At 37.9% G+C, this 27,538-nt stretch overlaps 2 protein-coding genes across 3 annotated transcripts in view; one reads left to right on the top strand and one right to left on the bottom strand.

Moving 5' to 3' along the window:
- Positions 1–4,836, bottom strand: part of srgap3 (SLIT-ROBO Rho GTPase activating protein 3) — a 68,464-nt gene extending 63,628 nt beyond the window's left edge. The window contains exon 1 of one of the 2 annotated variants that reach the window (XM_028002741.1): positions 4,246–4,836. In XM_028002741.1, coding sequence (XP_027858542.1) covers positions 4,246–4,309 — 64 coding nt within the window. In that variant the 5' untranslated portion in view covers positions 4,310–4,836. The remainder of the gene's footprint in view (positions 1–4,245) is intronic. The other variant, XM_028002742.1, reaches the window with a different exon arrangement.
- Positions 4,837–10,735: 5,899 nt separating this feature from the next.
- thumpd3 (THUMP domain containing 3) lies at positions 10,736–26,184 on the top strand. The gene is made up of 10 exons (XM_028003079.1): positions 10,736–10,793; positions 11,091–11,417; positions 12,947–13,024; positions 13,105–13,548; positions 14,494–14,624; positions 18,245–18,314; positions 19,644–19,759; positions 20,769–20,873; positions 21,140–21,263; positions 25,705–26,184. The coding sequence occupies exons 2-10, from the start codon at positions 11,169–11,171 to the stop codon at positions 25,894–25,896; spliced, it is 1,509 nt and encodes a 502-aa protein (XP_027858880.1). The 5' UTR covers positions 10,736–10,793; positions 11,091–11,168; the 3' UTR covers positions 25,897–26,184.
- Positions 26,185–27,538: the final 1,354 nt, after the last annotated feature.

The following is a 27,538-nucleotide window of genomic DNA, read 5'->3' as shown; positions in this document are numbered from 1 at the left end:
TAGCATCATGAAGACCAACAAAACCAGCAGAAGGTCAGGGATGAAGTTTAAAACGTGGCATCTCTGGTCAGATTACACTGAAGTGCTGCATGATACATACATGATAAACTTTTTCTGTGGCAGAAGCGAATAATGCTCACCCCCTGAAAACACTATCACAGTAAAACATGATGATGACAACATTATGAGTGTAAAAACACTGCTTTTCTGTTTTTTTTTTGTTTGTTTTTTTACTTCTCTTTGTAAATTTAAGCAGTAAAAGTTCAAACTGAAGCCTTAACGCAGAGGTATTAAAATTTCACCTCCTGTTCATTTGAAGTGTGCATTTTTGACTTAAGGTGTCATAACTTTGTACAGCTGGAGGATACTGATAATTTTTCATGAGTTGTTTTATGTCTTAATTTACCAACTCAAGGCAGTTCTTTAGAAGAGCAAGTAGCCCAGATAAGATCATTTTAAAACTCTAAGCCCGTATTTTGTCAAATTACAAGAACAAACAACATATTCAATTGGGATTTTATGTCACGGATGAACAGAAAGTAGCAAATAATTGTGAAGTTAAAGGAAAACGGTATTTGGTTTTTAAAAAGTATGGTATACCCCCTTAACTTTTATACTACTAAATAGAATACCATGCAACCAAATACCTTCAGACGTCAGCTTAATCTAATTTATGTGTGGTGCAGAACTGACACAGGATATCACTCTGATCACACCATCGTCTTCACATCGTCTTCATAAAAAATGATGGCAGCAGCTTCAAGTTGTGGTGACGGGGAAGCTGCTCAGAGCTAACGGGAAGATCAGACGTTCACCTTCCAGCAGGATAACAAGTCCAAACATACAACCCGACTTCAAGGAATGTTTTAGATCAAAGCCCATTCATGTGTTTGAATCTAAGTCCAATCAAAAACGCTGAATTAAATATGATTGAGCTTGAGTTATTTGGCGAATAAGAAAAGTCACCAATGTAAAACTGTCAATGAACTTACAGTTTTATTTAAGCATCATTTTAAACAAAATTCTTCTCTTTTAAGACAAGGCTCTGTTTGCTTTTGGTGTAATTCAGAATAAATTCTGAAAAAATACACTGAAGTGTGTGTCTGTGACATGGCAAAATATCAAAACGCAGATATAGATACTTTTGCAAGACACTGTAAATTATTTAATTGAACGTAAACGTGATAATTACTGTGCACTTTTAAATGCAATAATCCGAAACAAAAAAAAAAAACAGATCACTCCATCGTTTGCATGTAAAACACCATAAGAAAAACACTATTATGTGAAAACACCAGATGAAAACAGTAGGGGTGAAGTTTTACTGAACTCCATCCAGTGGATGGAATCAGTGATTAATTACTGTGTGGGATTCAGGAAACGCAGCCAACAGATCCTGCAGTTAATTAAGTCAATTTAAAGTGCAGCAAAAGGAAAAGGAAAAAAAAAAAAAACTAAACACCATACCAGTTAAATAAAAACCAGTCCTGCTGAAACAAACGTTCAGGTGTTTGACTATTCAGGCTGAAAGCTTCTACTTCTTATCCAGTTTTTTAAACATTTAAAGCACATATGTGTATATAATAATGAGGGAGCATAGCTTCACGGACACAGATTTTATCGTAAATGTCAAGCAGCTGCTGTTAGTTGAGCCCACTTCACAAGCTTCCTGTAAAACTTGGCAAAAAGGAGGAGGCAGCGCCGCAGTCCAGCAACCACATGGTGGTGAGCTACAAAACAGAGTCCAAGCTCCTCAGCCACTCTGTCTCTCCCTCCTTGTTCAGGCCTGGAGCCCTCCCCTATTGACATGCAAATGAAAGATCAGCCAGCTGAACAGCTTGAACAAAGTGAACACCCTCACCCAGGGTCTTTAAGAGTCTCTGCTTAGGCAGCCGGTCTCGGGGGTCGTCAGGAATTCATCAGTGGCAGGGGGTTCAAATTTTAGCACAGCGGTTTGCAGCTCTATAAGGGGAGGGGGTTACATTTCATGTCATCTGCAGCTTGTGAATTCAAACAAGTCTATTATTTATCCCTGACAAATGCACTAACAGTTTTTTATCCTTTGTTGTATTGCTGAAACCAGCTATTTTTCTGTCACTTGTCTATTAAAGCTCATACATAATAAAGCACCCCCGCCGCCTTGTTATGACCTAATCAGTGACACTCGGATGATATGGCCCCATCTGCCATGTTGACTACACATTAACCATAAAGTAATAACTCACAATGAGACAGGTGCAATTTCCAATCTGAATATCATTATGGCTCACTCACTGCCTGCTCCGGCTCGTAACGTCGCCTTTGTGCCTGTGAGGTGGTGGCTGTGGAGAGCAAGGGCGCTCTATGTGCCCGCAGGCCGTATACAACACACCAGCTGTGAATGAGAAACAAGCAGCAGTCTGCGTGAATTAACGTCCACAGTTTGAAGGGGTGCTGCCTAACGAAAAAGAGGCTGCAAGCGGGGCCCGGATATGTGACACGGGAGCAATTCAGCCACAATACCGTTGGATCTGAGCTGAATAAATGATGCCTGAGTCGCCAGAAATGGCCTGCAGAAAGGCACCAAGCAAAACGGGATAGATGAGCAGTGACATGTTTACACAAATCTTTTACAGGGGCCTATTTTTTAAACTCAAAGAAAGGTGGCTCAATTACAGCTTCAGTGGAGAGTGAATGGGCAGAGCTCTTAAGCCTTAAAATTTGTCTTATTTTTTAAGAGGAACACTTACAAGTGAGGTGATCAAAGTTGTTCTTGCAAATCCACTCAAAAATGTATATGTTTTCTCAGTTAGCATAAGTTTAATGCCACAATAACCACCGTAATGTCCAATTTGGTGTTCCAGGACAGGCATGGGCTGGTTGAGATTCTTACTAAACATGAGTAAAAAAATAAATAAAACCTCCAAAGCACCTTGAACTTCCCTGTTCCTGAAATGTGCTTTACAAATAAAGATAAATTGACTTGACTTGATCCTGTTATTTACGCAGGATTCAAAAAGCAGCAAAATCTTAAAAATATAAGATATGATTATCTGAGTTACGACAATGTAGTAAACATTTATACAAAGAATTAAGAAAAAACAATAAATTTACACAGAGTAATAGTTTTCAAGTGCTAAGGGCAAATAATATTATAACATTTCACAATGCATTTCAATGGCAAAAATCCCAGATGGAGCAATGAAATGATATAATCGAGCGGAACAAGTAAAAACCAAGCAGGAAAGTCAAATTGTTCCATCATATAACATGAACAAGGTAGCAAAATTACATTATGTGATAGGGTAATATTGATATATAGGAGCCTTACCGCTTACTGAAACCTAAATTAAATAACAGTGGGTTGTCGCTTTTCTGACCGGCAGAATTTTTTAATCCATAACTTTTTAAGACTTACACAGACTTAAATTAACTTTATGGAGCATCTCTGAATAAATATAAACAGGGTGTACGGTGTAGGGATATTTCCAAACAGTGAATATAATGTCTTCTTGTAACTGAAGATAATGTGTACTTGGCTTATTTCAGCCATCTGGCTGGCAATGTGCAGTAACAAACAGGGTGCGGGCAATGATCCATGCAGCCAGAGAAAACATCAGTCGCTCCAGGAATCATTTAAAGAGTATGGTGGAAAATGTTGGTGATTTTGAAACAGTTACTGTGTTAAACCTTGGTATGCTTTGATACCCATGAGAACTGATGATATATCAGCTTATTGTGGGAGCATAAATGTGTCAAAGGCTGAGGGTTGAGGTAACCCTAGCAAATGGGATTCATGGGAAGGAACCATCCATCCATTATAATTGCAATAATTAGCATTTCATGTCACTGTGTGCATTTAATTTGTTTAACCCAATTTTTTCTGTCAACCATATGCAACCAGAACAACAAGCCAAATCCAGACTGACAGAAGAAAAGATCACAAACCGGACCACCATCCTGCAGTCATTTCCACACAGGGATCATTTCACCCAGCAACAAAGCGTGCAAAGCCACCTTCAACCCACATCCACCCCACCGGCTGCTGGTGAATTAGTGAAAGGAGAAGGAGACACGGAAATGTAGCTACGGTTTTTTTTGCACTCTTAGGGCATGTGAGCCTTAAGAGTGCATTCAGTGGCTGTCGCGGATTACCTGTCACCTGACTGGCGCGGTCTGTCAGCGCTTTACAGTCCAAAGGTGGTGCCACTTCATCCCGTAATAAGTAAGCACCAAGGACTCAATAGCACCGGATTCCTCACGCACCTTTCACTTGGGTCTCGTACTCCGCTATGATCTCCTTATCCTTCTTGATTTTCGTGGATGACATGTCTCCTCAGGCTTCAGGGTGAGACCCCCGATGATCGAGGACTCTCTTCGGTGTCGATCTCCCCCTCCGACTTGCAGGACTGCGGCGCCTTTCCTCCGTTTTTTCTCTTTTCCTTTTCCCCCTTCTTGTGGCCTCTAAAAAGGCAAGGAGGGCTTTTCGCTATTGTAGTCCTGCAGTCCTGAAATCAGCGTACACACAGCTCTTGGTCATCGGTCCAGTCAGTACTGCATGTGTTTTGTTTTTTGTTGCTTTTTTCCCCCCCTGCTTTCTCCTCCTGCTTCGAGTCTACTTAAAGGCTTTCAGCGGGAAAAACAAAAAGAGCTTCGGACTACAACAAGAACATGATGAGGAGGATGAGCGGAGCTAGAAGGTCTCAGGCAGTCAGGCAGGTCCTTCTGTGGCACGAATCATCAGACATGCGTACGAGCAGCGAGACAACACACGCACACACAGAGATGAGGCTGACAAACTGCGCTGCGGGGAAACAGGAATTTTCACGTGAGCCTCCTCGCATTGCCAACCAGATCTCCTTCCCCTCCACCCCACGCCCCCTCCTGCACCCACGCACGCATTTGCATCACTTCAGAGGACATCACATTATGACTTACCACCAATTTCCTGAAGCCTCCCCTGGTCATATGCACCACTTTCCACATGCATTTGTCACCCTTTGACTAACTGCGAGTCCCCGCATTGGGCAATTAGTGTAATTAAATGTAACAATAACATTAATTATCATAGATGGTTGAGTAAAAGCTTTCTCTGTGCATTTCACTGCCATGGAAACCTTGCATTTATTGTAAAAGGGTAGTTTGGGCGAGGGGGCAGTGGGGAGATTCACATGATGAGGCAACACAAATTAGACTGGAACTGTCATCTTAAAAAATGCAAATACAAATCTGAGTAGTGTGCATTTCAACCACTACAGTTTGAGGATTTCGGGCATTTGTCCTTAAAAAGTAGCTAAACCTAATTCACATTAGATAGATGAATGAGTAAGGACAGTCAGTAAAAAAGTATCCCCCCCCCCCCCCCCCCCCCGGATGTTTTACTCTTTTCATTGCTTTTACAAATCAATCAAGATAAACAAAATTGGCCTTCTTTAACAACAACAAATAACTTTAATATCAAAGTGAAGACTGGTTTCTACAAAATGATAATTAAATTAAAAATATGTGACACATAATAAGGGATTGTATGAACATATTCATCCCTTTACGTCAGCATTTAGTTGAGGCACGTTGAAGCTTTCACTTGAAGATTTTACTCTATTCTTCCTTGCGAAGATTTGTCGGGTTACATGGAGATTGGCCGTGAACAATCCTTTACAAGACCTGCTGCAAATCAGATTGAGGTCTGGACTTTGACTGGGCCACTCCACCTTGTTGCTTAAGCTATTTCTGTGTAGCTTTAGCTGGATGCTTTGAGTCGTCTTGCTGGAAAATGAATGTTCTCTGAAGCCATAGTCCTCTTATACATGAAAACAAATTGTCCTCCAAGGTTTCCCTACCTTTTGTCATGCATGTCATGAAAAAAAGAAGGACTTTGCAAAGCAATATGGTGACAGAGACAGGTCTCCCTTTACGCTCACTGGCAGATAGTGTCATCTGGATGATGCTTCATCATTTTGGGGGGTTGAGGGCAGAGGAGTAGGTGAGGGGAGGAGGAGGTGACACTGTATTTGTTATCTGTCACCTTAGCTATTCTGAGCTCAAAAAGGAGCAGGCTGTTAACTCACATCCTGTGTCGGTGGAAAATGGCATACTGACACACACCGAGATGTTTGTGTATCATTTATATCTGCAGCTCAAGAGGGAAAGTAAAAGAAAAAGAAACTTGGGGAGAAATATATGTACATATACCCACATGTTCAGTACATTACGCCATTTTAAGTTCAAACTACTATGCTCATTATTACGAATTAAAATAAAAATAAAAAAATAAAAAATAATTATGCAATAGGCATTTTTGGCAATCTATAATTAATGCAGCAGCCAACAATTATTAAAAAGAACTCAAAACTGCACATATGTACAAGTACATTGCACTTGTACATATGTGCAGTTCATTAAACAACTGAAAACAATGGAGCCTCCGCTATATGTTCATTTAGGCATACAGTTTATTCCTGCATTCAGGTCACCAGCATAATTGAAAAAAAATGTGTGGTGTTATTTCTACACTTCTCACAGGATATTTTCTGGCAATTAAAGTTTGAATGAATCTCTTCTCTGGAGTAAAAAACAACGAATTTTGAATGGTCTCCGTTATTGTGAATCGTCTGCTCTATCCGTGACAGTGGATTAGAGACAAAGTCTCGTCTTGTGTTTGTCTGCATGAATCACACAGCAGCCTGCAGAGTCTTTGTGTATCTTTGTGGTTCCAGCGGTGAGCCGTAAGTTGTTTGTCAGACTTTGTGTATCGGAAACACGACTGGCCCGCGAAGAGGGGCAGAGAGGACATGTCACTTGTGACAGAGGCCAGTGTGATTGCATTCTGGTTTTGTTTGTGTTTACCTCTCTGTCGTCCTTGTTCCGCATGGCTTAGATCTTCTGAGTATCTGAAAATGACCTCACACAACAAATGAAACAGACAAGTTTCAAATTACAGTTTCAGATTTTTTTTTCTTGTGTTTGACTTTGTCCTGAGATGGTAACTGAAATTTTCATCATCGCTGAGTTTTGAAAGAAAAGGATTTCAGTTGTTGTTGCCATGGCTACAGATATTGTACATCGCATCCTACTAGATTGTAACAGTGATTTACACAGACTGCATGACTGTGTAAATCACAGTCGAAGGACTGTGAGCGAAGGAGCTCCTCCAAAGGTGTTGATGCAACTATTATAAGTTGTCAACACTGTAATTGCACCTGCTTTAGTTTGAAATATCTACCAGTGGGGATCCTGACACAGCCAGCATGTCATGATCAGATGACTCCATGTGAAGGAAGGAGGAGAGATTTCCAAGCATCTAGGTTTTACGTGTAGCTGGGTTGTGATAATAGGAATTTAATAACAAACACGGGACGGGTATGTGCTGCTGTATCACTGTTGTGAACTTTATTACTTAGCTTCTTAAAAATCAGAACTACAGGACTGAAGACAAGATGCTGACACAAGCTCAGTTTGGTGCATGCTGATCTCAGTTATATTGCTGTCTATTACTGGAGGATTTTATTGAGGAATGAAACTGGAAAAATTAGGAATTAATTCATAACTTTCTCATTATAAATAACAATATTGTAAATATACTCCCCACAGTTAAAACAACAACAAATTTAAAATTCAGTTAAAAAAAAATCTACATATGATATGGATGATGTCAGCATTTTGATCTAAGTCTCATAATTTAGCTTAATCAGTGTACTTATTTATTAGGGCTCTCTTTAATTTTTTATTCATAATGATTTATTGAATTACATGGATTTCTTCCTTCATTTATTTTTTATCCCTGCATCTACTTCGTTTTCACAGTTTGTGCATCCAAACTTTGATTGTGACATCATTATGTGACAGATAAACACAAATTGTAAGAGAAAAGAATTGTTTTTAAAATGTTTTACAAATAAAATCTGAAAAGTGTGCCATGAAATGTCATTAAGGCCCCTTTAATGTGACAGTGGCACAAACTGCGCTCAGGAGCCATATAATAAGTTAACAGAGTCCTTCCTTGTCCAATTTAATCTCATTCTAAATACAGATTTTTTAGTGAAGCCCTCAGAAGTTTGATTGTGAACAAACAGTATCGGGAAGACCAAGCAACATGCCTAACAGATAGATACATAGGGTAGAGAATGCTACAGCAGCATTAGGTTACAAAACAAAATCCCACCCTTTTAACATCTCAGAGAAAACATGACAGGCTAGGAAAGGAGACCTACATGCAAAACTCTATATGAGGGGAAACCTGACTTTACATCAGCAGAGAAAGTCTCTGGTTGGAAATATTTACAAGCAATTTTTTACAGAAATGTGTAACTTTTTGTTTGGATCTTTATAAAGTTATTGTATAAGACTATAATCATCTGTCATCTGAGCTCATGTACATGCTCTCAGCGTCAAAGGACAGTCTCCTTCCAAGCTGTTTCTCACATCTCCCACATGTCTGAGCAAATATAGGTTTTGTTTTTTAGCTTAATACGATGATATGACTCAGTGCTTTGTCTTCTTTGTCAACAGTGAAGGGCAACAAAGGCTCTGATGATTGTCATTTGATCACGTATTTTTTTTCTTATAATTTGCTGCAGTGAAGAATATTCACTTTAAAAACACCTTTACTCTAGTTTTGCATATATGTGCCACTCCTTAGGCAGCAAGGCACATTTTTATGCAGGTGATGATAGGAGCATCCTACAATCCTGCTTGTGTTGCACAGTAATTTAATTTCTCACAGTTTACATTGAAAATACTGCTTTAGATTTTTTTCTTCTCCAAGTAGCACAAATTAACATGTAGAAATGAACAAATTAGCATTGCTTGCTACTCATCCTCTCATAGAACAAATACATGCATTATTTATGCATTTGATCTTGTCATTGCATACCTAATAGCATCATTAAGCGGTCAAAGGTTTTCTGCAGGAAGTAGATGTACTCTGTGCAACACTGGCCATCTGCTCTGCTCGCTCCTCGTCATGAGCAAACACCCACTTGTGTCAGACTTCACGCTTACTAATCAGTTGACCTATAACTGAAAGTTAGAAAACAACAACGAAAAAGTCTTTCAAAAGTATAGCATGTGTGATGGTAAAGCATTAACATCAGCCTTAGTTTTTGCTGAAGATACATAGAGATTACTTTAATGGTCAGAATAGCCCTTTACTTGTCCCTACCTACAGAAGTCATTAATCACACACAGAAAATTTGACACACAGGAGAAGACTGTTATTCTTACTGTCACCTTGAGCATAAACTTCATTAATCATGAATGATAAATGAAAATAGGAGATTATGAGGGGCTACACGGAGATGTATGTACTGGTCAGAAAGATTGGCAATGTTAATTAAGAAAATATTAAATTAGTAGTAATGATATGGTATAGATGTAAAGCATGTTTAGAGGCAAAATCTAACTGTGTATTGTCATCATGAGTAATTACTTTGATATATTTTTCATTCAAATATTAACAGTACAGATTTTTAGTGCAGAATAATCAAAAATATATAATGTCAAATGTGAAGAAATTGCTGTTCTGTTATCCTAATATGATTAAAAAGAAAATGCAACAATGTTATTATTTATTTTAATCTGAAGAGAAAAGAAGAACATCGTCTAGATTCTTATTAATAATTTACAGACTAATAATTTACATAAAATTAGCTCATCCTTTTAATATATCTATTATAAATAAATATATTTTCTGCTTGATCAAATTAAGTGTTTAAATTATTTGTTTTTGTTTCACTGACCATGTTCTCTGCTCAGAGTATTGTACTATGTCGCCATCTGCTGGTCATTTAGGTGAGTCGCGCCGGTGACCGTCGATTTCAAAATATAGAGCGATAAGTCCCACCCACTTAAACACTGAGAACCAATCTCGAACCTTTAGTGACCCACTCCATCCAATCACAGCAATCTCTGTCATTTTATAGTAAAGGTGCATAGTAGTCATACAGTTAGCACTTCAAAACAAAACCCTATTAATTAAAATAACGAATTTTTACATGAAATTATTAGACTCATTAGACTCTTAACAGTTTCTGTCATATATATATATATATATATATATATATATATATATAGATAGATAGATAGATAGATAGATAGATAGATAGATAGATAGATAGATAGATAGAGTTATTATTTTTAATTAGTTCAATTTGATTTAATTTGTTTTATTTTGGAGTGACGTTTGGTGTAAGAAACTATATGTGTATAAATGTTGATCATTAAACCTGAGACTACAAATTACTTTCATAAGAGCGACATGTTGAATAATAGTTAAAAAGAGCCTTTTTTCCAGTTTTAAAACTAGCGATTCTGTCATGAAATTGAGATAATCACTCCTTTATTTAAAGAAAGAAAGCACTGAAACTGGAATCTAAGTTCATTCATCTTATGGAATAAAAATCATTCCTTGATCACAAAAAATCGAGCTGTCAGGAGATGAAATGATAGAAAAGATCATTTTTGTTTCATTTAGTACAAACCCTTAGTGCAAGTTGTCACTATAATGACAAAACTGTAAATAACTGCAAAATAAATAAGAAACCACAAATCAGATTTTGTAATTTATGGGTCTCAAAATGAAAGGTACACAAAAATGTTTTTGTCCTGCATGGTTACTGTAAACAGATCTGGACTAACAATGCCAGAGAATTAATCTGACATTAACAGCACCTCAGCAACATCAACAACTCTCTCTCTCTCTCCTGACTGTCAAAGCAAATATTGGACGCGGTTCGTTTATTTTGAAAATATTCAACCGGAAGTGGAGCTACTTGTTGCTAACCGGAAGCAGCTCGCTGTTGCCGCGTGTGTTGCAGGTTGGTTTCACTCCAGAGCTGCAGAGCTTTTAAACATATCGGCTTTATAGTTCAGTCGGTGGATTCATTGTAAAAACATAAATGTGTGATAAAGGTTTAACATAAAATACCTATAGTTAGCGTGTCTTTCTTCACCTTTATTAAATAAACAACTTATTATTCATTGAAGCTAACGTTAGCCAGCTAAGTTAATGGCAGATTTATAGACCTTCAGGGTTGCTATGGCTGCTTCATCTTTCCCATCTTTAAAATAAACAGCAGTAACTGGTTATTTATTGTGTTTGTGTTGATGTTTAGCTTGTCCCCACCTGTCACTTTGATCGCATTGACACCTTGTCTGGACAGAAGCAGACCACAGACCCTTCCCTACCCAGGATGTCCTCTCAGGCAGATGAGGCTGCAGAGCAGACCTCTGACACAGTGGAAGCACCCACCTCTTCATCATCCACTGAGACTGACCCCACCAGTGGAACCATCATTACCGTCACCGTCGGAGCAACCGTGCCCACTGGGTTTGAGCACACTGCTGCAGAGGAGGTCAAGGAGAAGATTGGAGTCGATGCTCGAATTAGCAAAGATCGGGGTCGCATATATTTCCCCATCACTACCGACAAACTCTTCCAGGTAAAGCGTTTTCCTCGCCTTGCTCATTCAATATACAGTTCAATTTCTAGTGTGCAAACATGTGCATTAAAACATAAAATACTTCCTAATAATATTTTAAAGTGTTTTTTCCCATCCAATATGTGAACATTTTTAAACTGTCAGTGTTTTCTTTAGCATGTGCTGGTTTCAAGAAATTATTATCAAGGAACATTTTCTTAAGTTCATGTATCTTATTTGTATAAGTAAAGAAGGTCTTGTTATTAGTGAAAATATACTAGTTTTATGATATTTGTGGGCTCATTTTGGTTAGACATGCTTTATTGTTTTGGAAAATCTAGACAATACCAATGTTCTTGCTTTGTTGGTAGATCACTTTTTATATTTTAAGTAATATTTACCCTGTTTTTGTACGTCTTTTCTTGTTTTTGAAAAGGGACTTTCTGCAGTGTATTACCTTTGAACTATGCATCATTTAGATAAAAGCAGAGCCGGGCTGGATTGAATGAAGCCCTAAGCAGAGTTATTTTGGAGGTTGTATTTTCATTTAAGACAGTCAATGACTGCTTCTTTTTTGCTTCTGTGTTTATTCAGTAGTTGCTTAATGGTTAAACAGACACTAATAAATAAATTGCTGACATATTCTTTCTCTCAATACTGTAGTATTTGCAAATAGTAAGAATTTTGGCAGTTCTAATCAGATGGATCAGATTTGACTTCATACAGTGAGAAAAAAATGGTGTCTTTTTATTTGGTATTTGTCAACTTCTAGTTCCATGTAACCTGTACACCTTAACTTGAAAATAAATGTGTTAAGGAATGTAAAATATTTAAAAAATGCTGAAATAACCTGGCTGCACTAGTGTGGCCAACCTTAAAATAATTCTTTCCTAAAGCACCTTGTAATTTCTTGCAAACATCTGCCAAGACAGCAACCCTGAAGGAAGGGCAGGTACTTCCCAAAAGAATTGGTTGAGTCAACACACAAGAACAATCTCTTCCTTTCACCACCGGTTTTTCTAACGTGTAGGCTGCAGAAACAAAGTCTTTTCTTCCAAAGAAAACATTCAGACTTTATGTTTAAGAAAACAATTTCAATGTTTGGCACTAAAACAACACTAAAATCCGAACATGGTGTCTACAGCATCATGCCAGTTTTCCTCAAATACAACTAGGATTTTTGTTGAGGTGAATGAAATTACAAACGGTTCCAAAAACCAACAAGGGTTGACCGCAATCATTCAGATTTCTCCAGATGAAGAGGAATTGGATTTTTTATCATCACAGTGAGGCCAAATCAATAAAATGGTGAAATGAGCTAGCCAGAGTTCAGCATTACATCAACCAGAAAATCTATGGGGTCACCTGAGGGGACCTATGGGCCAGAGATGTCCCTACTATCCTAACCTTTTTCATGGCAGATTACCATCAACCTCTTTCAACCTCTTGTATTCCTGCATTTACTTTTGACTTTTTACATTGACGTTGTTTTGAAGATCAGTGCATGTCATTATTGTACAGTGTCTAAATGACTTTATTCTTTGTTACAGGTTCATCTTTTGCGCTCCGTTGACAACCTGTGTGTTGTGGTTGCAGAGTATGACCATTACCAGTTCAAAGAATCTAAGGTGAGCCTGTCTCAACTCTGCTCTCTCTGTTTAAAGTACATATTAATTATCTTATTAACCAAGCTTGTTGGTTTGTACAGGAGGAGACGCTGAATGAGTTGCAGGAGCTTGCCTCCAAACTTCCCTGGACTAACGCTTTAGAGGTTTGGAGACTCAACAGAACTCTAAAAAAGAAGAAGGGCCACCGCAAAGCTGGAAATGCTACAAGAGCAAAATCTAATGCTGAGCCCAGCGAAGTTCCTGCTGCTGCTGCTGCTGCTGCTGAGACCCAGCAGCATGAGTTACCTCAGGTGACGTCTCCAGACGATGATGACGCAAAGGCAGAGGTCACGCCTGACTCAGAAACATGCCAGCAGGACTTGGAGGACACTGCCCCAGAGGTCAAACTCATCAAGTTTCGTGTGACGTGCAACAGGGCCGGGGACAAACACAGCTTTTCTTCTAACGAGGCAGCCAGAGACTTTGGTGGGGCTGTGCAGGAATTCTTCCAGTGGAAAGCAGACATGACAAAGTTTGACATAGAGGTAGGCACGCTTGTTCAGACTGAACCGAGAGCTTATTAAATTACAGCACCCAAGCCAAGAAAAGCTCTGCTCGCTGAGGTAAATGCTCAAGGGATTAGCACATACTTACTTTAGGGAGTTTCAAAAGATCTTATCATAATAATATTAGGTGACATTTTCCTTTTAGATTTTTTTTTTTTTTTCCTGGGGAGAAACTTATGAATATCTCTGCAGTGACGTTTGTGATGTAGAAAGTTGCTGAAGATTTATTTGGTCGTCCTTTAGATTCAAAGTTATAAAATCGATTTAAATTTTTGTTGTTCCTATTATTCTATATTCCCACCGCAGCCCCTAAACCTTATGTTGCTGGTTAACATGTTGAATGAAGACAATTCCCCTGCTTATAGAACATGTGTCATTACAGCATTTCTCTTTTCAATTGTGTTCAGACTTGTTGCTTACAATAATTACACTCATTTCCTTGACCAAAATTGAGAAATGTGGGGGAAAAAAATCATGAAGGAAAAAAGACAATTGAGAAGTCAGCCAAAAGTTATGAAGAGTGCTAACTTTACTGTGCTAACATCAGTGTATGATGTTTGTGGTTCAAACACACACTCTCGCCCATACTTGCCCACACTGATGATGTTTGAAGCACAAACATCATCAGTGTATAGCATTTGCTAAAAAGTAAATCAGTAATGATAAAAGTAAAGTAAATATTGTCTGAGACTTAATAAACCAACACCTTGTCTGGATTTAAAAGATCTTTGTTGGGGACCATCATGTAACTACGGTAGCAAAAGTAATGGAAGACCACTTAAGAAAAGAACTGTGATTTGTTTATAATGAGTTAACCTAGGGCTGTGCAGTTATTCAGATTTTTATTATTTTTACAATATTGTATTTTTCCTACTTTGTAGAATCTCCCAACTTTCTGTAAAATAACATAATCTTCTGTTGCAGGTTTTGCTCAACATCCATAATGATGAGGTAGTGATTGGGATTGCCCTCACAGAGGAGAGTCTTCACAGGAGGAACATCAGTCACTTTGGACCCACTACTCTCCGTTCCACCTTGTGCTACGGCATGCTCAGGTGACTCTTGTTTTTCAGGATCTGAAGGCCCTCATAAAGTTTAATGTTTTCTTTCTTGCCTTCTTTATACAGTCAGGCATGTTGTGGGAAAGAATAGCTGTGTAGGTTGACTTCATATTTCTGCTCTGAATGAATACAGGTGGAACCAGTGTGTTTTTCTGGAGAACAAAAGAAATGTTTTTTTGTACGTCAACGCTCATTGCTTTTTTAGGTAGTGTAACAAAATAGTCAGGTGACTGTTATATTGACTTACAATTTCCATGAAGATCAGTATCAAGATGAGGGTATTGTGAGTATCTACTATGGGAACTATGTACTGTTTTCAAAGTAGTTGCTTAAATCTTTTAGTTAAGCAACATCTTATGTTCTGTAGGACACGTTATGGTTTAGGTATTTTGATGTGTTTTTGCACAATTACACTTGTTTTATTTGGGTATAGTCAGTCTTTTATTACATGCCCTATGTTTGGATAAAACGTTCTTCTTACAGCTGAGGACTGTAAAACTTGCATTTCTATATTTAGAGTCAACATTATGCTTAAATAATCTTGTAGGCAGTGAAAAACTGAATTTAAATCCATGTACGCAATTATTGTTGCTAGTTCAGGTAGCAAGGAGTTTTCTTTGCACATTTTGTGAATTTTATTGTAGGAGTTTAATCGTAGAAGAGTTTGTGAGGCTTTACGCTTAAATAAGATGTAGAGAAAGAGAAACAGACTTTCTGTAGCTTCACGGGTTCTCTACAGTGCTGTACTTAAAAGTGGAATAAGGAGCTTTTCCACATATTCATCCTTTGTTTCATGTCGTTCCCATCTGGATCGTCTATTGCTGAAAGTCTCATTTGAACACATTTCCAGTGAGTTTAGCAAACTCTACATGTTTTTGTTTTCAACATGAGGGATGCCTCCAAACGAACGACTGGCTTGTAGATGGCATATAATGGTTGCTATGGAGACTTAGTGACTCCAAGATATCTCTCATTGATGCAGTTCTCTAATAATGAGCTAAGTAGCTAAGCCTGTTTTCTGGACGTTGTCAGGTTGTCTTTCCCATTTTGAAGAGTGGCTAAAAATATATTTGAAAGCTTTGAACACATGATTGTCACAAGCCTTTATGCTTGACATTTATTGCGTCATTCTAGCTGCTTTAAAAAAATAATAATTAAAAACAATTTACCGGTTCAGTGAGTCTGTGATTCAAAAGACCCTTTTCAGATTCGTCTGCTACATTTAGCAGCTACACGTGTCATCACGTGACGTCCTCTAGCAGAGTGTAAACAATGTGATGAGCAGATAACAAAGAGGGACAGCACACACAGTGATGCTATGAATGGGATACACGTTTTTCAGGCTTGCCGTTTTAATTGCCTTCAAGAAACTGACAAGCAAAAATGTTTTAACTGGCAGCAGTTTTAGACACAACCATTGTTGGAAAATCACAGAGAACAAACTGTTGTGGGGCCAGAGTGTTTAATACCAGAACCGCCTTCTGTTGATCACATTCTGTCTTCTTGGAAGACAAACTTGTTTCTGTTGGCAGAGCTGGAACAAAAACTTTTCGAAAGGTTGGTGGGGTACACCCTTTCACACCGCTATCGCAGAGACCTGCAAGCACTTCCCCACCTACAGCTGATATAAAAGAGCCATTAATTAAAAACAAACAAAAGACTTTGTAAGCTGCAAGGCAACTGAAACAACAAAATAATAGCCTCAACTTCCCAGCAGGTTCACAGGCAAAATTTTTCTGCAGTGAGAAAACAGGATATTTCCTTTAAAACAAGTTATATGAGATCATTTAAATACTAATATGAAAGTATTGGCCCATTAAAAACAGTTAATTAGGATATCATCCCTTAAAACTCTTAATGTTTTTATGAAAACTCCAGAATCACAACTGTTCATTTGTGCATTGATCCCAAAAGAACAGACAAAATCTCCACAAAGTTTGATCAGTACATTTTACAGGGGTGGACCGATTTATTGGCGCGGATTTCCTTAAGGTTGGGAGATCTGCGATCAGCTGATATTTACAAGTGAAGCCGATCTTATCCGCTAATTTGATCAATCTCAGTAAAGGTCTAAAAATCAACCACTGTCCTCTTCCGCTCTCCCGTGAGAGAGGTTTGACTGATAGACAGGCAAACCAGGTCACGTCTGCATGTTTGCAGTTAAGAATAGTCACTCCGCTGTTGACAACTCAGTGACTGTAGCGACATATAAACTGATTGGATTGCTAGTTACCAATTTTAGAGATTGGTAATTGACAATCAGCCAGAAAACTGCAATCAGTGCAACACTAATATTTCACTGATGTGCTGAAAAAAATGACGAGGCCAAAACTACTTAGTCCTGTGTTTTCTTTACTTCCAAGACAAATCTGAACATCCAATTAACTTTCACACCACTCCTGAGTAATCAGTCAGCGTTGAATCTAACAGAAGGAACTCCAGCTAGCAGGCCCAGTGACACGTGAAGAATTGGCCTACTCTGACACTTTTGGTAAGAAGCCAATTCATCATACTAAACACAATTAAATTAGTCTGAACCTCACAAAGAGGATGATAGACGTCTATCATGAGGATTAGGTCATTCCCAAATGTTTCATGATGTCTAGAAAAGCTGTATGATGAATCATTGCAAACGCATCAGGAGACAAATTATGTTGCTAACAAACCTGGGTGTGGCTGTAAGAGCAATATTGTAAAAACTTTGGAGAGAAAATTAACCAGAGATGTCATCAAGGATCCCTGGATTTCTGCCAAGCTGATTGTTAATGAGCTCATCTCTTCTGGAGTTGATGTGTCGAGAAAGACAGTTGTGAAAGCTCTCCACCATGGCAGACTCCAAAACTCCATTGCTGAAATAACTGTACATAAATGCCTGTGAACATTTGCAACTTGGTGATTCATTTGGAAGTCTGTTCTTTGGTCTGATGAGACTAAACTGAGTTTTTGGGCACAAAGATGTATTTTGTTTGGAGTAGGAAGGAAGAGGCCTTCAACCCTAAAAACTTAATTCCCACTTTTAAACATGAAGATGAAAGCATCGGACTGTGGTGTGTTTTCCTGCTTCAGGCACTAGAAACCATGTTTGTGTTCATTGGATCACCAAAAAATGAGCAGTATGTTGTTCATTTGAAGAATGATTTAAATCAATCTGCTGGTTATGCCGCTGCTGGTTCAAAATAATGACCTAAGGCCTCGAAGTTGGTCGCAAAGCAGTTGAAGGATGTGAAAATCCAGACCCAGCTCCCATGTTAAAATTCAGCACATTAGTGAAACTTGATTTTCTCCCTCTTTGTGTATAGTTTGTTTTTATTCTTTTGGAAGCAATACAAGTATGAACACTTTTTATTATGGTTGTTTCCGTGGAAATATTCAGAGTTTGTGTGCTTTGATCCGTTGGCTTGTACGTCTGATCTTAACTCTATTTGTTTTTGCTTGTTTATGACATCCTGGACTGATATATGTCCCATTACAGAAGAAAACAGTCCACACAATGTGAAATTTAAAGACTTAGCGATATAGGACAGCTGAATAATTCCATATGCTGTTAGTTACATAATAAACCAGAGAAAGTAAATCATAATTGTGCTGTATTGTCCTCTGATGTGTGTTGGCAGGCTGTGTAAACCTCAGGAATCTGATATAATCCTTGATCCTATGTGCGGGACCGGAGCCATACCACTGGAGGTGAGGAACAACTCAGCAGCCCTACATTACATCATCTTACTCCACCAAATTCAGCCCTACACCCATTCAGAATGGGTGTGATTTACTGCTTATTGCTACAACACCGCATAAAGCTATAGAAACACAACACAAAACATCTCTGCATGCATGATGTCATTTTTCTGAGTTTCTGATAGTTGTTATGGAGGAGGCAGTTGTAAACATGAAGAGATGAGGAGTGAAGGAAAACGTCAGAGTTTACCTGCCTAAATGAGCTACATTTTATCCACTAACGTCTTGCTGCTCAGATTATTTACCATTTATGTTTCAGTCAAACACTGAATTTATAAAATTTAATTTAAAACTCTTAAACAGCACAGGATTTTGTCAAGTTAAGTTAATTTATTCTTGTAGTTTAATTTCATAGAGTTGCTACTGAAGGTCAAGAAAGTTTTTTTTATTATTTGTGTTGGTCTGTTTATACAGTGGATCCCCAGTATTAACTGGTTTTACTTGAGAACTCCTCTAAGAACACTTGTAATTTCCTATTTTAATAGTTTAAATACTATCTTAGCAGTACAGTAGAAGCAAATATATCTATACTTTTCCTTTTCTCTGCTCTTGGGGATCCAGCCAATCAGCCAAAGAAAATAAACAGCACTCTGTGATCGGCTATTTCACAAATGTCAGCCAATAGTGGGTCATGTGGCACTGGTTCCCAAGCTGAATTTCTTTTGAATATTTCACTATACTGTTATTTTTTATTTTTAAGCAGTTATGAGACACTGTGGTGGAGCCTTAAACTGCTGCTGCTGCTGCTGCTGCTGCTGCTGCAGCACAAGTTACTCAGCAGCAGTTGTTGTATTGCAACAAGCTATTGCAACAAAAGCTTGTTGCAATGCAAGCCTTTGTTGTATTGCAGCAAAAGCTTTAATTTTTGAAAGGCTGACTTGTGGTTCACCACACTCCTGAACTAGAGACACAATCAGAAGCTTCTTACCTGGACTTTGAAGAAATAAAAGAGGACTGTCAGTGTCCCAAAATCCTCTTTTCAGATAAAAGTCAATTTAGATTTTTTGGGGGGAAATGTCCCAAAGTCTACATGAAGCGAGGAAAAGCACAATATCAACACAGAATCATTCCCCAGCAGGATTTGACCAAAACCCTTTAACTACCAATAAATAGTTAGAAGACCTACATCTTACCACAAATACCTTTAATCATTTAAGGCATCAGCAAAAGATCTATGTTTTGAACTCTGTTATTCTGGAGTTCTTGATGCATCTGGAACATCACTATCATGTTGCACCTTATGTTACTGATAATGGCATTATGTTTTTCCCTCCATAGGGTGCTATTGAATTCAGCGAGTCTTTCTACATTGCGGGTGATAACAATGACATGGCAGTTAATCGCACAGTCAACAACATTTGTCACATCCAGAAAAGGAGGGCGGACAAAGGCAGGTGGGTGAGACCCACACAGAGAACATATTGCAACAAAAGCTCTCATTTTTGAAAGGCTGAACTGTGGTTCACATGAGACTCTTCATTCTTATCAGGAGATCTTCCATGGAAATGTTGACTTTAGGCCAGGTAGCTTTTTTTTTTGTCATCGGGTTCGGATTTTGTTTTCACCTTTTAGGAAATCTTGAGAAATGTTTGTATTACACCAAAAAAAAAAAAAAAAACAACAGCATTTTCCTGGTAACCCTTTGAAAATCCCTTTGTCAGCCAGTATTTTGAAATAGTAAAATCTTGGCTTGAGTTGTAAATTTAATCTCTCTTTAAGTGTTCACCTTCATATGCCATTTTCACTTGGAAAAAGTATTCAGCAGGGTTCCTTTTAAGAAACATCTGATCTGCACTGTTGTGCTCTAGTTCTCTCTTAGTTTTTAAATCAGGCAGTGTGACGTTAATCTTTCCCAGTAAAGGGTTTTGTAAGTCTGGCCCAAGTTTTAACCGATTTGCTGCAGTTGTGTTTCACCAAACATTTAGCCTTCTTTTGTATTAAAAAGCAGAACTATGAACATTCAGTTTTTTGCAGATGTATTAATATCCCTACAACAGTTTTAGTTTTTCACATTAAAAGCACAAAGCTCAATGTGTTTTGTTTGATATTTTATCACTGCACTGCATATTGAATCTTTCTTGCATTTTGACTGCTGCAAGTAACTGCTTGGATGGCATATTTATTAGAGTATTATATCTCAGATGTTGGACTGTCACATTCTGGGTATCAATGGTACCTTCGGCTAATTGGATATGGTCTAAATAAACTTAATTACCAGTTTGAATATAACTGAGATGCTAAGACTCATAAAAAGTGGAGGAGACATGTCTAACAGTAAAAAACGTGTCAGGAAAATATAGTTCACTGTTTATGTTTAATATAATCTACTCTTTTTTTGAGATGCATGCAGTCTTATTAATTAATAACAATTAATGCTTTTTTTTCATATTTTATTGCACGCAGCCCATCTGGATTACCTATTGACACAGTGCAGTGGGATCTAAGTAATTTACCCATAAGGACCAGTTCTGTGGACATCATCATCACTGACATGCCCTTTGGGAAGAGGTATTGTGACATTTAACGTTACTATACAAAAGAAACCATTTAGCATTGTAATTGTGGCCTTTTAATAGTTTCTTGAACAGATATGGCACAGAAGAGAAGATCCTTAATGGTGTTGCACTAAGTGCTAACTGGTGTAAATATGAACTCGGGTTTCAACATGGCTGCAAGCGTTTCTGTTGCATCACTGTAAAGTTAGCTAGAATCAGCGGTGATGCCTATAGTCTAGGCAGATGGTCATGTGACTGTTTTCTTGTGTCTGATTGAAGGATGGGGTCCAGGAAAAAGAACTGGGACTTGTACCCTTCTTGTCTCAGAGAAATGGCTCGTGTTTGCAGACCAGACTCGGGGAAGGCCGTGCTCCTGACGCAGGACAAAAAGTGTTTTGCAAAGGTAACCATGGCATTTATAATGCGTATGTGAGATTTTTTTCCAGATAATACAATTATATTTTTCCAGGAAGTTACAAATAAATGCAGGTCCTGTCTTGCCAAATCTTCCTGGTAGTAGGTTGTGACAGGTGTGGTTAGTTTTATGCAAATGCCAAACCTAATATACATACAAACCCACAGATATGCTCCGATATACTACGACAGTGACAACCGTTTGCATCGAACAAACCCACAGAAAATACACTCACTGTTGAGCTTGTGTTGACATCCTCTTACATTGAGGATTGCTAAAGAGAGAAAAAAAAAACAAGCAACCTGAAATTCAGATCCCCAAGATTGGACTTAAGCTCAGATAGTTTTGACTGCACAGATCTGTCTTCAGATGATCTTAAATTTTGAAACACTAAAAAGTTGCTTCTGTAACCTTTTAGTGTTATTCTGTTTTTTAGTGTTAATTATTCTGCTTCACTGAATACTATAAAAAAGTGAGTGGAGATAAATCCTCTTTCTATGAAGTCATTTTTAAAGCAGATGTACCCAAAAGTGAAGTTGTTCTTATGATCCTGGATAAATGGTAGAAACTACATTATTATCATCACTTGATAAGATAAGTTTGTTTGAACTTTTATACATTTTTCACTCTGATGATATACGCTTCAATATATTTTATTGAAATGCAATAAGATTTATAAGATAGAATTTATACGTGTGAAATCAGAATCATGTGCCAGATCCAAAATAACAGCCAATTAAGTAGGCAAAATTATTGAACTCACTTTTGTTATCAGTGTATCTTTGGTTATTTTTCATGTATGTCTTAAATTTAAATCATCACAGTCTTAAAGGTGACCTATTATGTTTCTTTGAACAGATTAGGATAGGACTTTGAGCTATAGAAAATATGTTCTTTACATTTTTAGCAGATAATTAATGAGGTTTCAGTCTGGTCAGTTCTGTTTATTTTGAGCTACTTTCAGATTGAACTGTTTTAGGACCTCTTGTCACTTTAAATCCAAATAAACTGCTGCTCTCCACACCCTCAGAGCCAGCATTTACACTTGTTCATGAAAATTACTGCAAAACGATTTGCAGTCATACAACTGTACGTCTTTGAAACGCTGAAGAGCCTCCTGCACAACCAACAAGAATGCAGCAAGTAGTTTCTGGATGGCAAGTCAACAACAAAACACTTGTCTTTTCCAGCAGCCATTGGACATTAGTAAAACCAGCTGACGAAACGTGTTGGATCTCTGATTGGGTTGCTAGGTGACAGGCTGGGCTTGGCTGCGGTTGTTAGGTAACCTGTCTATTGTGACTTATCAGTTGGGAGGTTTTCAAAACGATTAATTTTTCAGTCACCAAAAAACATTAATTAATTGCCAAAAACAGCTGGGTGTTTGTTTTTTGTTGCGCTTCAGCTGTTTTTAAAAACAGTTGACACCCAAGTAGAAGCTCAAAGACATGCAAAATGTGAATTTTGCATAACAGATCCACTTTAAAAGGAACTTAACTTACTGAATCATGCAGAACACCTACAGATAAAACAGACAGCAAAACAATAATGGGGATAATTGTTGCTGGGCATTTAGAGACAAAGCTTTGCTCTAAAGTCAAGTTCAGACCAGGTTTCAGTTTGGCTTTGCAGCATGTTCATCTTCTTATCATAACAATCAAAGTTATTGTGAATTTACATAACCCAAGATCAGCTACACTGAAGGGTAAATAACATTGATGTGTTGATTTATTCACAAATTTGTTAATGCAAATTCACCAAAAAAATTTTATCTTACAAGTCCTTCCTTATTAAAAGGATAAGAGACCTTCTGCTTGAGGTCACTAATGGGCACATTCTGAACAGAGGACACAAAGCTTGAGAGGAAGAGCCTTACTACCCCTTTCAAGGTCTGGAAAATGAAGAGTTAATGGCTACATAATATTAATTAACAGAGACATTAAATCATTTAGATGTCTGCTGACTTTGGCAGTGAAGGAGAGTGCAACAATGTTAACTTACAACAGCAATTATTATACCGTCTGCCCACTTTATTAGGTATCAATCAATCAATCAATCAAATTTTATTTGTATAGCATATTTCAGCAGCAAGGCATTTCAAAGTGCTTTACATCATATCAAACACAGAAACACAATGCAACATAGAATCAACAATCAAAACACAACATTAAGTCAAGTTCCATCAATAAATCTTTTAATTGATTACGTTTCAAATACAATCCTAAGCAGGTGGGTTTTTAGTCACCTGTCCAGTTACTTGTTAACACAACAACCTCATCATCTCATCATGTTTTCATGATGAGATGATGATAACATGTTTCATCATGTTCTCTCATCATGTTTTTATCATGACATATATTGTTATGCCTCCAATCACCACATCTTATTTGAGTATTTTTGCTTACAATGCTCATCCTTTAAGACTACGGTCTTCCGAAGGCTATTTCTAGAGAAATAATGCAACATATCACTTACTGCGTATTTTCATCATGCACTCCTGTAGCCTCTGCTGTTACCAGATCTCAACTGATAAAGCAGATTTGAGATGATCAGGAGATTTGGATCATGAAACTAAATCTCTGTAGAATGCTGCAGACACCTTGTTAAACAAAAGTCACAAGGATTTAAGACAGTTTTAAAGACAATATTAGAGCCACCATTGTTGTATAAACACATCCAACCTTGATTTCAGCATAAACATGATCAATCTTATTCTTAAGGAACTGTTGACAGGTTGCGCTCCACCTTTAACCGACACAAAGTAGGTCTTAGGGCATTTTAACCAAAACTGCTTCCATACATTTGTGCTCATAAATCTGGGAGGGACAGTTCAAGTTAGTGTTACTAGGTCAGAGCCTACTATGTGTTTCAACCTGAACAAATTGAATGAAAAGCAGTGCATGGCTAAAGAGGGGTTAAGGTAAACTAGAAATACCTGGTGGTGACCTCTGTCATCACCTGTCAGGCGATGAAGCCTTGTTGATGCTTGTCGAGTGCTTTCCAGTAAGATTTCACCTGATAAACGAGAAATCAGCCCACGGGGGAAATTTGCCTTTGGAGTATCAAATGTGACATTTCACCCTGAGGGCTGAAGAGGATTGTGACTCCACAAAACTTTTACTGTCTGGATTCTCACATACGCGGTGAAGAAATGTTGGCACTTGTTTTTAAAGCATTTTTCACTTAAAAAGTTGATTGTGTTTGGAAACACCATCTTACATTGTTGATGCTAAGATGGTAGATTAGCTGTTGGTCAGATTGTGTGGTTGTCTGATCCCATTTCCTTTGACATTTATGAATTCAGTCATTCATGCACACATTCACACACTGATGGTGGCAAACTACTGGATTGCCTTGCACCTGGTCCTAGGACAGAAAGATGGAGACGGACTGAGGCCGAACCGACAACCCACTCCTACCACCATCACCAACATTAAATAAGGGGGTGCAGATAATAGATAGATGCAAATGTAGGGTAAATAACTTGGTATAGGTTGCAACTTCATTGGCAAAATCATAAAGTATTTAACATTTGATCTTTTTTAACTTTGTATTGTTTCATTATAGTCGCAAATGGCATTGTATTTTATTTGGATTTAATGTGATCGACCAAAACAAAGTATTTAATAGTGAACTCAAAGGAAATTTGTGCCTTTTTTAAGATACACATTTCTAAAACATAGTGAGTTTTCTCTTCTGCTGAGTCGCTGCAATTTCAGCTTCAAGTGTTTCAGGCCTTGTCTTTATCAGTTTTGCACATCTAGAGATTGAAATCTTTGCCCTTTATGCTTTGCAAAGTAGTTTCAGCTTTGTCAGATTGGATGGAGAATGTCCACAAACACTGCTTTTCAAACCTTAACAGATTCTCACAGAACGGCCATTTTAACACGATTGGAAATGAAGAATTTAAAGAAGCAAAACAATGTAATGCTAAATAATAACATTTATATAAATTCCAGACTTTACACTAAAGTATTTCAGTTCAATATTACTTTTGAAACTGAGTAGGAAAAAGGATGTTTACAAAAGGTAACCAACAATAATCTTACGTCAAAATATTGTTGAGGTTACAAGTTGCATTATATTATTTTGCAGGTAGATAGAAACTTTAAATCACAGCAGTACTTTCACAAGGTATTTATTGATTTTATACTCTAACAGAGGAAATGCTGAGGTTTTTTTTCTTCTTGGCAACAGCCTTTATGTCTGCGTAGATATTCCTCATCTCTAAACAACCAAACATGAATCAGCTCATTGTGAAATGCTCTACAAATAACCACTCAGCAGTTAAAGTACTTCAAGTTAAACTCGGCCTCATTGAAAGACCTGTCCTCCCCCTCTGACATTTGTCTACGCAGAACTCCTCTTTCACATAAAGCAAATGTTTCGTGTGTTCGATTGCCCTGACAAGATTTATTTTTCCCTCCAGGCTATTTCAAGAATGGGAGGTCTGTGGAGGAAACTGCACACTGTTTGGGTGAATGTTGGGGGTTTACATGCCGGGGTTTACCTCCTCAAGCGGACCGGAACCGTGTTTGGCCAAGCTCCTGAGGACGTCCATGAATCAAGAGGGAGGGGTGACGCACAGAAGGATGAAAGGGATGACAAAGAACTCTGTTAACTTTAATCCAACCTTTAAGTGGCGTAACATGAGGAGATGTTAAGATAATCTGCTTACATGATCTCAAATTGTTCTCAAGCATGCCAAACAGATTTTTATTTTTTCTTACTTTGGAAAGGAAGCTTTTATGTTCAGCAGCACTGAAGCGGTTTAATTGGCAGTGATTTCATTTGTTGTGTTCAGGTAACAGGAGTCGTCTTCATCAGACTCGTCAGATCTGATGTTCCAGTTGAACAGGATCTGAAGTTTTCCATTTCATTAATAAAGATCCGTTGAGGTTCATTTACAGGAAGTTGTCTATCATTTTCATCAGTATGTTTTCAACGGATGTATTTAAATGGGTTAGTATTTCATCACGACAAAGTGTAAAGATGTAGAACAGCTCATCAAACATCGGAAGTGATAGAACAGGACTTCTTACATAAATTCAATCAGATTTTGCCCAACTGAGGTTGGAGAAGTGTAATTTTAAAAACATGCTGAAAAGTAGAAATCGTTGTTTAGTTACTTTGAATAACAAGTTCTAAAACATTTTTTACATCCAAGAAAATATTTCTGAAACCAGATATTTACATACACAGAATAGAAGGACACAAACGTTGTTTTCTTTCCTCACTCTTGACATTAATCCAACTAAACCTCTCCTCATTTGGGAAATTAGGATTACTAAAAGATTTTATTTGCCAGGATATGCTGGTGTAGATTTTCAATCATCCAGAACTTTGATAATCCTACATGCTTCAGCCGAAGGTAACTGAACTTCTTCTTTTGAACGAGTGCCTTCAGTTTGTAACCTTCTGATTGGTTCATTCACCTTGTTTCAGGCAAATGCAGGCACACCTGTAAATGCGTTTCAAGCCAACACCTCAAACACGTCGACTCCTTGTGTGACATCATGGAGAAATCAATAAATAAACAGTTATGTTCAAATATAAATAGCCTGTGAATGTAAAGCCGTCATACCCAACAGGGAAAAAGACGGGTTCTAAATTCCAGCTGTTTCAGTCCAACACCATTGCATCAAACCTAGAACAAACACAAAAGGCCTTGTGAAGATGTCAACTGAGGCTAGTCAGGAAGCGTCATCGTTTATTCTGACACAAAACCTGTTGTAACATGGGTGGAAAAGCAATAGGATGAATCCAATACTGTGAGGATGAATCCAATACCCCCAAAACTGGATTACAGTTGACAAACTCACTTTGGGACAACAATCCTTTCTCTTCTTTTGGAAAACTTCCCCTTAGGTCTGACGAAACGGTAACGTTTGTTATATTTGTTATGTTTGCCTGCCAGAGGGACTGATGCACCTTATCGTGAGAAAATCAATTTATGTGGAAATATTGAAGCAACATTTCAAGACAGCCTCTGAGTTAAAACTTGTGCATAGGTGAGTCAAATAGACAATCATAATATCCGCCCCATAAAATTAATTACCAAGTGGCTTAAAGCCAACAAAGCCTTGATCTTGGTCACAAAGACAGAGCTGAAAGGTTGTGCGCAAGCAAAGCAGCCATCAAATCCAACTTGTTTACACCAGTTCTGTCAGGAGGAATGGGTCAGAATACCAGCAAGCTATTGTGAGAAATGTGTGGAAGAAATCCTTATGGAAGTCATACAGTTTAAAGACGACAAAAACGTA

Source organism: Xiphophorus couchianus, chromosome 20 (assembly GCF_001444195.1).
Source record: "Xiphophorus couchianus chromosome 20, X_couchianus-1.0, whole genome shotgun sequence".
In the NCBI taxonomy this organism is placed as follows: domain Eukaryota; kingdom Metazoa; phylum Chordata; class Actinopteri; order Cyprinodontiformes; family Poeciliidae; genus Xiphophorus; species Xiphophorus couchianus.
The sequence above is the reverse complement of the archived record's forward strand: the minus strand, read 5'-3'. Positions and strand labels throughout refer to the sequence as shown.